At 39.2% G+C, this 15,952-nt stretch overlaps 1 protein-coding gene across 1 annotated transcript in view; it reads left to right on the top strand.

Annotated features, from left to right (window-relative positions):
• The window catches only part of LOC310960442 (protocadherin-15-like), a gene marked incomplete at both ends in the record, with an annotated part of 148,445 nt that overhangs the window by 54,607 nt on the left and 77,886 nt on the right, over positions 1 to 15,952 (top strand). Inside the window, 3 exons of the mRNA XM_083932147.1 lie at positions 5,729 to 5,861; positions 6,627 to 6,706; positions 11,422 to 11,515. Coding sequence (XP_083788273.1) covers positions 5,729 to 5,861; positions 6,627 to 6,706; positions 11,422 to 11,515 — 307 coding nt within the window. The remainder of the gene's footprint in view (positions 1 to 5,728; positions 5,862 to 6,626; positions 6,707 to 11,421; positions 11,516 to 15,952) is intronic.

Raw genomic sequence — 15,952 nt, 5'->3', positions numbered from 1 at the left:
CACAGTGCAATACTGAGGCAACGATTGCCCGTTGGTAGGTAGGCTCGTGTGGCAGGCAGTTAGTTTTATAGGTTCATATTGGCTGAGCAGGTCAAAAGGGAATATTCAGGAAGTCGCTGAATAGTCAGATGTTTAATTGGAGCTGTCCAACGGTGCAGATTTCTGTTCATCAGTGTCCTGATGAAAATGTGAATTTAATCAACTCACCTGGCATCTGGTTAAATATTAGAATATAGGAAAGCAGTATGATCGTTTTGCATATGACAGTTACCTCCCCTCTGAGCATTTTTGAACTCCACAGTAAACCCCTCGCTGCTCTTAGATCTGTTGGTGGGGACTCCAGAGAAAAGTGTCCATACTTAAATGTGAATTTAAATCTCTTAGAGACCTGCAATGACAAGCTGGTCTGAAAGAGCTATTGCTGACAAGGTCACACAAATTAAAGAGTACTCAGCAATATTGTTCTTTATTTATGCCGCACATTCTCAATCCTTGTCAAAACCTGGGGCTGAATTTACCCACAGTGTAGCTTGACATTCGACAGTTTGGTCAGAGATTCAGGGATATTAATTTAGTTTTGGCTAATGTAACCCTGAGCTGCTGGCTTCCAGAACAAATGCAGAGTGGGCCTCTGAGGTCTAGTGTGCTCACTTTTGTCTAACTCCACACCACAGTTTTTTTTTCTTTTTCAAACTTGTAGCTTTCAGGGAATCCCTTGAGACAATGTGTCAGACTTTGCACAGCTCCTTCTGGAGCCACAAAAGGCTTTATGCAACTTTTTTCACACATGCACTAGTACTCCCGAAGACCTGCAAAAAGACCTTGATGTGTACAATGTCTCTAGTCCGGTTTAAACACTTCATGACTTCTGTGATTTGAACTTAAACACACAAGACTACAGCTGATGTGTCTGTCATTGGGTATATCATATTGGGGAATTTGTTACATTTGTTAGACTGAACAACCAGCTGTGGGATTAGTTGTTATGAATCCACATGCAAGAAACACCCTGTTCTATGCTCACACGTGCAGGTCTTAATCCCTGACAAATGGGCTCTCCTGACCCTAACCGCTTGAGGTTAATGCCTTATCTCAACCATCTGCCCAACCACTCCCCAAGAAAAGTAGTCAGATTCATAAAAAAAGCGTCTTTCACAGATGTTCAATAATGGTAGAATGGGGCCAACAGCTGACTTGTCAATAGTTGTCAATTGTCAATAGTTATAAAAAGAAGGGATGTCCCAATCAGGTTTTTCAAGAATCCTTGCTCTTCGCCAACCTAAGTGTTTGAACTCAAAGTTGCTAGCTGTTGCACCCCAATATTTTTTTCACATTGACACAATTTTCACTCACATTGCAGTGTAGAGCAGTTCTGCAACATCGGCCGGCTGAGGTGGATAAAACTCAGTAAAGTCTAGTAAAGAAATGATCAGATTTTGATCGGCCCTATTACTGCTCCTTTGGATTAACCCTGGAACATCTAAAATGAAATAATAATAAAAAAGATAATTAAATGCTCTGAAACCTCTCAGCAACTCAGATACTTAAAGCTTTATGGAACAACACAAATTAGATTTGCTCCCAACAGTTTACTTGGGGGATGTTCTCATATTGACCCAAACTGAAATAATCTACTGTGTCTAAATCGATACAGTTTCACAAAACAGAGAGTACCTTAAATGTCAAACAAAACATATTATCATAGCTTACTTATATCTGTATTGAAATGATAAAATATGATTTAGCTGTCAGAGTTACAATGTATTGCTCTCTCCAACATTGTCAGTCATAAAACATAGAATTGTGTTCCCTCCAGTACATGCCTCCAGCTATGTTGTTGCCAAATCAATACAGAATGTGAACCACTGCAGATTGAGGTGGTTCCAGTGATTTGCTCACAGATTGTCCCCAAATTTCCCCAGACCCCCTGTTTATCTGAGCTGACACCATAACTCGCATACCAAATCAATATCCATCTCTACTACCTGATTTGTGAAAACTATGGGTCAGGACCCAAAATGAGCAGTGTGTGTCCTCTTCCTGGCGGGCACCAACAAGACATGAGTGACAGCATTTTTCAATGACTCTGGATCTCAGCTTGTGAGTATTACATCTCTGTGTTAGGGGCTGCGGCTGTTGAAGAACCCTTGAGATACATGTTTCATTCAGATTAGAAGTGCTTTTGCATGGCCTAGATAGATGCACCCAAGAATATTGAAAACAACTTATGCTCGGAGGTCTCATTTATACTTTCATCAAACTGTAGGGTATGAGAGAAAAGAGGGCACCACCAGAGAGAACAGATGAAATAAAATGTTAGATAAATAGCTAGATAGACATCAAGCCAAACGTTATTTGGCTTAAGAGGCATATTGTAAAATAAGGAGGTGGTACAAAGTCATTGCAGTGTTGAGCAAGTTACTCGGAAAATGTAATGAATTGCTCAATACATATTACTAATATCACTTACTTTACTTTTGTTACTTGGCTCAGCTCTGTCAAAGGAGCCTAAAAACAACTCCAAATCATCCACTTGGCACCTGTGTTAAAAAATTTAAATCAAAGTGCCAACAGACAGTTTCCAGGCCCCCTAGCATGCTCAAGTGGTAAAAAGGGCCAGATAAATTTCACTTTCAGTTTTTTCATTTTTTAAAAAACAAACTGTGCAACAGAGATGGTGATTACATATTTTCTGTCCATTGAATTTTAATATGAACATGTTGATCGAGCCAGTCAAGCTGGCTGTCCAGTCACTGGATCCATCAGTTACTTCATATCATTAGCAACATGGCTACCACTAGCATCCTGATAACTGTCCACAGCAAGACACAACCGTAAATATCACAATTTGAACCAGAAACCCAATCTCAGTGCTCTGATAAAGGCAGAATGAAACACCCAGTATGATAAAGACCTTCAGACGGACCTATACAATTACAGTAACCATGTCAATGGATTTATTAACAGCAGAAACACTAGGCTGCTGCTTGCCAATCTGCCAGTTGATTTATGGTGCATTTGATGTGCAAGGTAGTGTCTGTGCACATGTGTGGGTTTGTGTTTGTATCTGTGTCTGTACTGTACAAGTAGGGACAGTTATATGGATGGCTGTGAAATGGATAATGCATATTAAATGGAATTGCCTCCACAGAGTTTTAAGATGGAAAAAGAGGGAAAATAGACCCCAGCTACAGTAGAAACCACAACTGAATAATCTCCAGTCCCACAATCGGTTTTCATCAATAATGCCTTCTGAATTGTTTTTATAAAACACTGGCTTTCACTCTCTCTGGCAGCTTACATTTTTCCAGCCTTTATCTATTTATTTATTTTATTGTTGTGAACGTAAACAGATTTTGTGGGCTATTGTTTAGACCCGAGGTTCTTTAGCTTTTTCACTCCATGATCCAGTTTGAGTGGAGTTAATCTCTCCCTGCTGAAACTCAGCACTCTCACCAAGTAGGAACACAAAATGAACCCCCACGTTTCTCTGCAGAACTGGGTAATAGGAGTAATTGAGCTTCTTCCAACTCATCAATGAAGAAGTGTAAGTAATGACCAATTTGACAAAACGTATTGGACTTTTACTATCAAGTCACAAGACTAGAGTGGTACAGTCTTTATTCCTAATGTGACATTTTCATCCAGATGATGTTCTGTGAGCCACTTTCATTTTCACATGAGGCCTCAGCACACACACACACAAACACACACACACATATTTAATCCCGTAAACCTTACTGACCCACTGGTGGGTGAGTCAATGCAAACTCAATCCCTGCAACCAAACACTGCACAAACTCGAACTTCTATTTTAAATTAGAGTTGTGATCGTGACATTTTTAAATATGGCTAAGTATGATTTAGGAATTACATACAGGTATACAATAAGCCTAGAATATTTCCATCTGATGGCTGCCTTTTAAAAACATAGCGCCTTCAATAATTAACTCGATTTAAACATAGCCTCAATAAAGTGTTTGAACAAGCTGATAACGTATACACAATATATTACACACTGATACATGGTTGAATACGATTATTTTTCTAACTTTAAAGCTACTCAAGAGTGAAAGGTGGGTTGTGATATGCATATTTAACATAATGTACTTTTTTCTTGACCTCTGTGGAAAGGTATTTTCCATGTGAGATGAGATAAATCTCAATAGGTCTGAGGGTACATCTGTTCTATTCATTAATATCTATTTTTTTGTTCTATTTTTTTTTAATGCAAAGTTTGATTGGTGTAATATTAAACAAGGAAAAATTGTATTAAAGTATCCCTTGCTATCATCTCATCAAATTTGTGTTTCCTGCTAGTGGAGTGTTTAATTGTGAAGTCGTCATTGAGTCCCGCCTCTCTTGCATCTTGTTCCTTTGGAAAGTGGTGAACAGGATCAAAATACATGACAGAATGATCTAAAATAATTGGTAAAGCAGATGGCAATTCGGTTTCAAGTTTGGTCTTTGTTTAATTTGCAGATAGTATGTTGTTATCCCCCAGTTATGTCAGGCATTTAATTTGCTAAATGGCTATAGTTCTCTAAACATAACTTTGAGCCAGGTAATCATATATTTTCAGAAAGAAAAACTGACAAGGACACAAGCTGTTAACATTGCTGGAAATAAACAGCTCTGTCAATTGTAGGTCATCACTGTGACATGCTGTTTTTATAACAAGTGTTAAGTTGATTAAAAATGCCAGTGAATACAGCTTATTTATCAGAGGGAAAGTAAACATTGTAATTAAGACTTCATTTTTCAAAGCAAAACAATATACTGTCAGATGCTTAACCCAAATACATTTTCTCCTGGTGTCATCGGCTTGTAAATTTCTACACTTTTTTTGTTCCCCTTAATGTGCTTTTACGCCTATTTTCACTTCTTTTATAAAACCTGCATTTCTGTAATTCCCTCTTGAAACATCAAGTTTCCTTACTTTACCTTTGGAATTTCTGAATCCACTTCTCATCCACACCTGGTTTAGCTAGCTTTGTTCATAACTGTACTTTATAGTCGTCTGCATAATCACTCCATTTATTCTTAAATGCAGTTCTGGCTTCTGACTACAACTGAATCACAGCCATGGTGATATTAAATACAACAGTCCATTCTCTTGTGTGATATTGCTTAAATGTTATTAAAGGTTTATGATTTCTACCGCGGTCTCATCTTTAAGTAACAGTGGAAATTCTGAAGGAATAATACAACCCTAACAAGATAGTGTCACTCTATGCAGACTTCTACTTTTATTAAAGTGAACTAATAGAAAGATGATTCTCGCAGTAGAACAGAACTAACCTCTACATGAATGAATCACTGAAAGAGCAGAATAGGTTTGTCAAAATGCAAAATAGAGACTTTAAGCCTTGCAAAAACACATTTGTAAAAGCCAAGCAGCCATATGGGCTCCTTGCCACTCATGCTGACTTCATGCTCTTATCGATTAGTTAAACACAGCATGAAGTGCAGGGAAACAAACGCTGGCCAGACACTCTTAACTTAAATAATAGACCATTCACCCTCCCTGACACTGTTTTTTTACCCACTATCTTCTTGTGCCGCCCTCAAGTTCTTTTCTTCCTCCTTCTCTCCTCTTATCCCACTCCAACATTTCTCTGCTGCTATTCCTCCTTTATCTGCTTCTCCCTTACACGCTGTTTCCCTATTTGTCTTTATAATCTCTTCTTCTGTCCTATATGCCCTACCTCCCTTTCCCTCCCTTTAGGTCATCCATTACTACAGTCTATATCGAAGTTTTGCCCCCAAACAATCAGAGCCCTCCACGTTTCCCCCGGCAACAATACAACCTGGAGATCAGCGAAGCTATGAGGACTGGAGCTACACTACTTAATCTGCAGGTAGACTCAAGCTCTCTTATTTCGTCTGCTACACACACACACACACACACACACACACACACACACACACACACACACACACACACACACACACACACACACACACACACACACACACACACACACACACACACACACACACACACACACACACACTATTTTAAATTGTATCTATTTCAACCATTTATTTCTCTTTACTTTTTGAAATCTATTTCAACCATTTATCCATAACTTAATGTTATAGGTAACTATTTTAACTTTTAGCTGATTATAAACATTTATCCATTACCTGTAGCTAACTATTTAAACTTTAAGCAAACTATTTCAACCATTTATCCATTGCTTAATGCCAAAGCTTACTATTTCAACCTTTATCTATTTCAACCATTCATTACTCTTTACTTTCTGGATTCTATTTCAACCCTTTATCCATTACCATAGCTATGTCAACTTTAAGCTTACTACTGTATTTCAACTATTTATCCATGACTTTAAGCTAACTATTTCAACCATTGTATGTATCCATAATTTAATGTTATAGCTAACTATTGCAACTTTTAACTAACTGTTTCAGCCATTTGTCAATTACTTTAAGCTATCTATTTGAACTGTCTATTCATTACTTTGAACAGTCTCAGCTTCTCTTCTCAATTGCCAACACGCTTTAACACACTGAATTGCAAGCATAGTCTTGTGCTCTTTTTTTTTATATCAAATTGTTATTTCTATTTTGTGTGCTGTGACTGTCTGTGTTTACTTCTAAAGGCAGTCGATCGGGAGAGGGACCCCATCACTTACAAAATCCACAGCGGAGATGCCCATGGACATTTTGCACTACAGCAGAAGTGAGCAGGCACACACGCACACACACAAACATGAAATCAAATCTTATTCCATGATATTTGATCAAAAGTGTGGAGCTTGATTGAAGTTTATATTTTCTGTAACTAAAGCAGTACCCTTTTCTTATTTTGTTATGTACTCTATCTGAGTATGTGCAAACTGCAACCATGACAGTATACAAGTATGTAGTTATGGTCTATGTGTGTGTGTGTGTGTGTGCAGTCTAAAAGCAGTCTAAATTATATCATTCAGGGCTCAGGCTCTGCTGAGAGCTTCGCATAAACAAACCGATACACTCTCCCACATGCACACACTCACCACACACAAATACTGACTCTGAAGGGTTTTGTTGTATTTATTCATTTACTGCTCATTAAAAATGCATTTCTTATGCGGGGGAAAGATCCTATCTACATTTCTAGAGGGCAGAGGGTAAGAGAAAGAAAAGTATGGTGAATGACTGCAAGAGAAGGGGCAGAATTATAACAATGTTGGAAAAAAGAGGGGAGGAAAGAGAGTAAGAGATAAGAGAGCAGGCCAGGGACAGAGTTAAAGATGGACAAAATATTGGAGAGATCTGCGGAGGAAACACTGAAAAAGAATGACTGAAAAATAAGGATTCAGAATTAAAGACTATGTAATGTAGTCCCTTTCACATTGTTATGTCAGACATTGTGAAATCTTCCAATATGTGCCAAAATGTTTCTGTGCCTCAGCTTTGTGCATAATGGCGGGCAATGGAGGACAAGCCAGGTGTTTTTTTTCCATCACATAAGTGCAACATGCCATTCAGCTCATATTGGCACAGAATGGCGTGATGGAGAGTACCCCAACAGGTCTGGTATTGGCCCATTTTGCACAGTAGCTATCATTGATGGCAAGCACATTAATGGCCAAAAGATTCAGATTAAGTTCAGTGTGTGTGTGTGTGTGTGTGTGTGTGTGTGTGTGTGTGTGTGTGTGTGTGTGTTTGTGCTCACTCACGTGTTCACAGACTTTGCTTTTCATGAATCATCCATAAATAAACATGAAACATTTCTTAGTTTCCTGTGAAGACGAACACAGTTTCACATATTTTTTCTTCTGTAGAACGTTTAACATCTGCACACACACACGCACACACACGCACACACACACACGCACACACACACACACACAAACACACACACACACTCACACTCACTCACCTACACACACTGTAAATATTTGGATTCATGAAAGTAGCTTCAATTAAACACACTTCAATCATTATGTAAATCTTCTCATGGCACATACAAAGTGTAACCAATCAATGCCAACATCAAAGGCTTGTGCTGGTTTTGATTGGTCAAAAGTCTCAGACAGGCTGCACTGAAGCTGACTTTTACTAATGCATCATTTGCCCTGAAATCTGACTTTTATCTCTTTTTGGACATGTTTTTATTGCTTAATTATAGTCAGTGGGTAACTTGAATCTGATATTATATATGATATTACCAGTGAACAATACTAATAATTCACACCTTTAATAAAAAATGATTTAAGGTGCTGGTTACTGGTTTTACACATTTCTTTTGATTTATCATTCCTATGCATACACTACAAAATGTGAAGTGCATGTCAATGTTACATATTATCTACCAGTAAACCCATACTGTATATCGTCAATGTGAGACCTGTGTAGGCTGCTAGATGGCACTGTCCTAGCGGTAGCCTGTTGCAGTAGCTCCTGGTACTTCTGTCGTTTTTTTGTGTTTTTATTGCATTTGTTGGTTGTTTTTTATTGTTATATTTGCGCTACTCCGAGCATCTTCGCAAAACACAACGGCAAGATGCTTTTCCAATGGATTTGACACTTTGTACTTATTTTAATTGCACTTGGGTCTCTGCGGATCATCGGGAGCCATGCCTGCAACACCGCTGGCATTGTTTACACCCACAACCAGCTGAAGTCCGTCAGGCACTCGACCCTCTTGGCCGGAGAGAGACCCACAGTAACAGAGGAGCTAAAGAGGGGGCTTAAACGGAGGATGAAGAAGAGATGGTTTAAGCCCTACATCCCTGCAGTCATCACAGGAAACGTACGCTCTCTGGCAAATATAGTGGACGAACTGGAAGCGCTCGTCAGGACGCAGAGGGAGTACAGATAGTCCAGTTTTATGTGCTTCACAAAGACTTGGCTGCACAAGCAGATACCGGACTCTAACGTCACCATTCCCGGCTTCCAGAAGGGGTACTCGTCGTGCTCGTGAACAACAGGTTGTGTCACCCCGAGCTTGTCACCGTTAAAGAGCAAGTCTGCAGCCGGGACATTGAGCTTGTCGCCGTTGGACTTCGGTAATCCATCTGGTAATGCTGAAGCAGCGTGCGATGCCATCCACATTGTAACTGTTGGACTGCAAACTAAACACCCCAGGGCCTTCATCATCATCACAGGTGACTTCAACCATGCTTCTCCCTCATCCACTCTCCCTACCTTCTACCAGTTTGTGACATGCACCACCCGTGGTGGTATGCAAATGCTAAGGATGGGTACAGCTCCACTGCCCTGCCACCATTGTTTTCCAATAGGTTAAACTGCTACAGATGTTCTATTAGTCTGTGGTTGCAAACACCATCTTCTTTGCTGCGGTGTCCTAGGGTGCGGGCATCAAGGCAAAGGACGCCAACAGACTGAACAAACTGATTAGGAAGGCAGAGTCTGTTGTTGGCTCCAAGCTTGTCAGCCTGGAGGAGGTGGTGGAGGACAGGATGCTGGCAAAACTGATAGCAATCATGGACAATCCCTCTCACCACCTCCACAAGACACTGGACAGGCTGTAGAGCAGCTTCAGCAGCAGACTGATCCAACCCCGCTGCTCTAAGGAACGTTACAGGAAATCGTTCCAACCCACAGCATTAAGACTTTTCAATTCACATACCTCCGTCAAAGCCTCAATCACCCGCCTGGACTAAATCAGTCCTGTAAATGAATGCACAATGCATTCTTGCACATTCTCTGTCCACATATTCATAGTATAGTATTTATGGTATGTATGCATGATTTAGCTATAGTATTTTTTAGTATCAGTATGTATACTAGACCCATACTGCATATCACATACATATCATATATTATATCATACTGTATATTGCATGTACATATACATATATTTATACAAATACACTATTTCTATTTGTATTATTATTATTGTTATTGTTATACTATTGCTACCATTAGTAGTAGTACTAAATACGATATTATACATAATTACACACTGTTATTATCCGTATTATTGTTATTATTATTATTATACAATGCCTACTTCAAATGTCTACCTGACTATGACTACTATATGCTATATATATATATATATATAATTACATATACAGTATGTATGTATATATATCTACATAATATTTACATATATATTTATTATCCTCACATTACCATCAAACCATTAGTATTTAATTTTACCATTATCCTGGTAAACTGCACCAGTCTATTCATTTATCTTGCTTTATCTCGTGCTTATGTAAGTGCCCATGTTCCGTTCTGTGATTCTACTTATTTCTTATACCCAGATATTTTTATTCATTCATTTTATTTATTTATTTATATTCATTCTATTGTATTGTATAATATTCAGTTATATTATTCTGAATATGATTATCTATCTATCTATCTATCTATCTATCTATCTATCTATCTATCTATCTATCTATCTATCTATCTATCTATCTATCTATCTATCTATCTATCTATCTATCTATCTATCTATCTATCTATCTATCTGTCTGTCTGTCTATCTGTCTGTCTGTCTGTCTGTCTGTCTGTCTGTCTGTCTGTCTGTCTGTCTGCCATTCATATATCTATCTATCTGTCTGTCTGTCTGTCTGTCTGTCTGTCTGTCTGTCTGTCTGTCTGTCTGCCATTCATATATCTATCTATCTGTCTGTCTGTCTGTCTGTCTGTCTATCTGTCTGTCTGTCTGTCTGTCTGCCATTCATATATCTATCTATCTATCTATCTATCCAATCACTGTTGGCCAGTAAAATATAATGATGTCTCCATTTAAAGTGTACTTCATTAGTCTTTTGACTCAAATAAAAGCTTACTGTAGTTTTTAAGTACTTTGCATATAACATCTTTTATTTTGGTAAAAAAAAAAAAAAAAAGACTGCTAGCTAAGAACAGTGTTTTTTTATGACACATCACTGTCTGAGCCGTTACAGCAACAGCACCCAAGAGGGAATTCTTTAATATCATTGTGGGTTATGTGGTAGGTATGAGGCGTCATCTGCATCAGCAAAGCAACCATAACCAAGTTTAAAACACACGCCTGGGTGTTAAGGCTTTTTATGCAGTTATCAGTACTCGCAATTGTCTGAAAAGTTTTCTCCAAAGTAGTGTATATAAAGGGGGAAAAACATTGCAAGAAAACACAGACAGGTGTCCATATTTTTCCCATGATCTTGAGTTGGCACAGAAATTACTTACAAACAGCTGGAGGTATCAGCAAGAGAATGATCAGCATGATTAGCAATCAACAATTTATGGACTAAAACTCATGAAATCCCATCAGTCTTGGTTAAGAAATCAACGCATACTACACAACAGTATTCTCTTCTGCTGTGTTTGCTCCTCTTGGTCCTGTGTTGTTTTTTTTTTATTGTTCTCTGTTTTTCATTTTTCTGTTATGATCCATTTTTAAGCTCATGCCTAGAGGGTTAACAGGACTCTGTGTTCTTTCCCCAGTTTAGGGTATTTGGTCCTGGACAAGCCTCTGGACAGGGAGTCTCTGGATTATTATACACTGGTGGTCACAGCCTCAGACGGACACCCAGATGGGGTAAGAAACTGAGCTCTACTTCACAGTTATTAACTGTTTGACTTTACTTGAGTCGTTTCTCATCCCCACTGGAATGAAACTGAGTGGTTGCCGGGAGTGAAACTAAATCCTTCAAAGTGAAATGCCACAAACAACAGCTAAACTAACTTTTTGGCTCTCCGGCCAAGGGGACCGATAGAGGAAAGAATCTATTGGCCAAGGAAATTTTTTACCGGCCAAATAATAAATTGCCTCTTTTTATTGCATATATATCTGTTTCAGTACTTTTCATTGAGATAAGAGTATTGTATAGCAATACATGCTTATTTTTGAATTTCAAAACATTGCAAATTAAAAACTTTAATGGTGCAAAACTTTGACAAAAGACACACTCATTCATAATTACTCTTTAGAACTACAGATGGGACCGATCCGATCCAGTCTGCATCTCTAATCAGAACTCCTCATCACTGTCTTCAGCAGACACACTCTCTGACACCATCTTTGCAACACCATCCATATAGTCAGGCCGCCTGCTTCTAACTGAGCTCTCGTGCCACAGCATCATTGCTTTGCTCGAATCACAGTCACTGTGCCAAACTTTTAAAGAGGGGAACTATTTTCTACAGCGGTGACGATGGGGAGCTACTTCAGTGTGACACACAACAAATCACCGGCTTAGCACGTTAATATTTGCTACCGTCATAATTTAACATTTTATAGCTACTACAATGTTTTGCTATATCATGCATAATTAATTGCACAAGCACGACCATCTGGACAAACATTTACCTGCCCTGTGGCATGTAGCCCTCCAAAATTAAGTCGCCAGTGGAATACTTTAGTCGCATTTGGCGAGTGGCAGCCCTGCCTGAGCCACATAAGCAGTATAGAAAATGGATCGGAGGAAGACGAATGTAGCAAATAAATAAATAAACCTTTGCAAGTGGCACATCTGGCCTTTACAACTTCAGTCAACAGTCAGATGTGATGGAGAAGAACATAACTTTTAAGACCTTTTTCTTTACTTACCACTGATAATACTTTTTCACATACTCTTAGATCACACTGTGTCTCAGAGAAGATAACCGAGACTACGTCCACAATGAGCTGAGAATGAAAATGCGTCTTTTTTTCTCCGTTTTGACTGCCTGTCCATACTTAGCCGGTTGTTTACCTAATAGTTTTCTGTTGCCTGTAAACTGCTTTCTTTCAATTTAAATTTCATTATATAGTCGCCATTGTCATTATATTATATATAGTATATAATATATCACACAAAACAGGTTTTGTCATTGACTTAAAACCTCTCATCTTCCATGCTGCAGCAATTTAAATGTGTACACAGGTTTGTTGTTACAGGTGCAACAAAACACACTTATGATCACACCCATCAGCGATGCTGGGTTGTTATCGGTTGAATGGCCATTCGAGGCTTGCTCCAAAAGCAATTCATTCCCCATGGACTCCCATGTTAAACTGCCCCACTTAGCAGCAGGAATAAACATGTTTACAGCCTGGTACCAAAAAACAGTTTTGGTCTCTAAAGCTAATTTCCCCGTTCATGCGTTTTGGGGCTAAATCTTTTTTTAACTCACACGTTTGAGTTATATTAAGGCTTCAAAGTTTGCATAATTAAGGGCGTACCTCTTACAATGACATATGGGTGCCATCACATGAGACTATAAGCTTCATTTGAGCCACCTCAGTCGCACCCACGCTCTAACTCTGCCTATTTTTGGATTAACCAGGAGTTAAGCGGTGTCAGACACTGCCAAGATGGTGACGGCCGGAGCTGCCCAAATTTAGCTTAATTTTGGCTCTTCAGAAATCTATGGGTGACGTCACAGAGACTACAACCTGTGTTTATACAGTCTATGGTTGTAATTAGAGGTAAAACAGGCTTACGGGTAAGAAAAAAAGAAGTTTATTCAAGTTAGTTGGCTAGAGTAACCAGGGCTTGATTTATAATATTTTGGTCCTCAGATGTTCACCAGGTAACATTCTTCTTTCACTGAGTTTATGTTTTGATTCCACCTGAATGCAAAAACGTTGTAGCAAGTGTTATTTTCCAACTGAAAGAGACATGAAGAGAGATGGAAATGGTTTCTTATTTGTTTTCGTGTTCCAAAGCAGATGGAGCACTTGAACGTCCTGAAAACGCTTCTGTGAATTCATGTTATTTTTTTTCCACACAAACTGTGACTTAGTGTGGATGGAGTCTAATAAACATATCACCAGAAAAAATGACAAAAAAAAAAAATCTCATTTACCCCACTGCAAGAGCTACTTTGTAAAGATGGAGTATGTGCCCTTCCTCACATTCTCACTCACCTAATTGATCACAGGTCGTCCAGTCACTCACTCTCTAGATCTCTCTCTGTTTGTGTTCTTCTCATCTCTCCTTTTTTAAAAGTCAAATCTACACTTGCTCTCACATGAAAGTAAAAAGGAGGGAGTCGCCCTGCCCTCCCCCATTTCCCCCTTCTCTACTCCTCTGGCTTTCAACAATTTCCCTTTCTAGGTCCTCTTCACTTACCCCATTTCATCGTCCACCTATGAGTTTAGCATTAAAAGAAGTTTGTCTCCTCTTCTCCTTTTCACTGACCCCATCCCCCACATGTCAATTAAAGCAAAAGGTAAAGTTTAAGGTCCCTCTGAGGAGAGAAAATGCTGATTTGAATACTCTGACCTTCTCTCTCACACACACACCCTCGCACACAATATGAAGGGAGAAAACAAGTGGGAGGAATTTAGAGAGAGTGAGGAAGGAAGAGAGATGTGAGAGGTGTTCAGGGAGCGCTTATTACCTTAACAATTGTACTGTGTGTTCATACACGATTCTATGAAAGAGTCTTGGCACATACACACTCACAGACACGCACACATATACTTAGGCAATTGCTCTCTGGACCTTGACAATTAGTGTATTATCTTTGTGCCCCAAAGGTCTTTAAGTCAGAAAATGGCTAAAAGTAGTTTGGACATTTTTCTGCTCGACACTTCATTATATTTTGAACGAACAGAAGAGAGAGAGAGAGATAGAGAGAGGGAGAGAAGGTGTATGAGAGAAGAAGGAACTACACCGAGAGACAAAAAAGAAGACAAGAAAAGAAAGAAACAAATAGGGGAGGAGAGAAGATTGGGTCGTAGTCGCCTTATACGGGCCCATTAATCAGCATCACTCGAAAGGCCTTGGGTTGTCTTCATATGCGTGTGCGCGCGCACACACACACACACACACACACACACACACACACACACACACACACACACACACACACACACACACACACACACACACACACACACACACACATACACACACACACACACACACACACACACACACACACACGTCCGTGTCCCCTATTATTAAATGTCCCGTTGTGAGAGTGTCAGACTACAAAGTGCCTAATTGGCTATTTGGCCAGTGAATCCATCATACTGCCACCGATTGAGGGCCCTACAAGCTGGGGCAGTAAACCAGTTCCACTGTAAGGACACTGTGCATTGTAGGATGAAACTTAAACTTAGGTGCAAGACAGTGTGCTGTCCAAATGCTCTGTATTATTGAATGGAAATGTGAATCAGCTCATGTTTCTGTCATTATATACTATGCTGATACCACTACTGCATATACTATACCATACTACGCTATGTAAATGAATGCTGCTGTAGCTGTATTAATGAAGGAAAAGTTTTTCAGATTCAACCCAGGGGCAGGCAGAATCCCATAGTAGAAGTGAGACTTAAAAGGAACCTATCTAACGCTGATGATGTCATTACTCTACCACCATTACATTTTGCAATTAACTTTTACTTTATATTGATAAAGCAAAACATGCCTCTATTGCCATTTTAGATAATATGGCTGGCATTATTAACGTGAACAATTCCCATGATATTACCAAAAACCAACAATGTGATAATTATGCACTGGTTCTACTATAATTTTACAATGTCTCTGTGACACACTGTCTAGGATCCAAACACATCTGAGACACAGGACCATTCACACCTGTGTCTATCATGTGTCTTTAGCCCTTTAGCCACTTGTGTTCAGATATCTTTATTGCCTATATGTCACTGAGGTTAGAAGTGCCTGAGACTGATTTCAAAGTGAATTGCAATGCCCCTACAGTGTATATCACAATGAAGGAACATGTAGCTTACTGATGTGTTTGTAATCATTTTCAGACACTTCGGGTCTATGGCACCAAGGAATACTTTGAAGTGGGTTCAATTAATTATGGATTCATTTTCACAGGATTTGAAGGCAATGGGAAACATATTGCCAGGTGCATGTTTAAATTGCAGCAAAACAGAGCAGACAGGGAGGAGAAGGAGAAACATGTCTGGAGTTTGTGAAACTGGCAAAGTTTTTAAGATGGCAGACACCAATGATTTCCCATCTCTCATAAGTGGTTGCTGAGCGGTCAGGACAGGCAGGGATGA

Source organism: Echiichthys vipera, assembly GCF_963691815.1.
Source record: "Echiichthys vipera genome assembly, chromosome: 18".
In the NCBI taxonomy this organism is placed as follows: domain Eukaryota; kingdom Metazoa; phylum Chordata; class Actinopteri; order Perciformes; family Trachinidae; genus Echiichthys; species Echiichthys vipera.
Note: the sequence above shows the minus strand (reverse complement) of the source record. Positions and strands in the feature narration are given on the sequence as shown.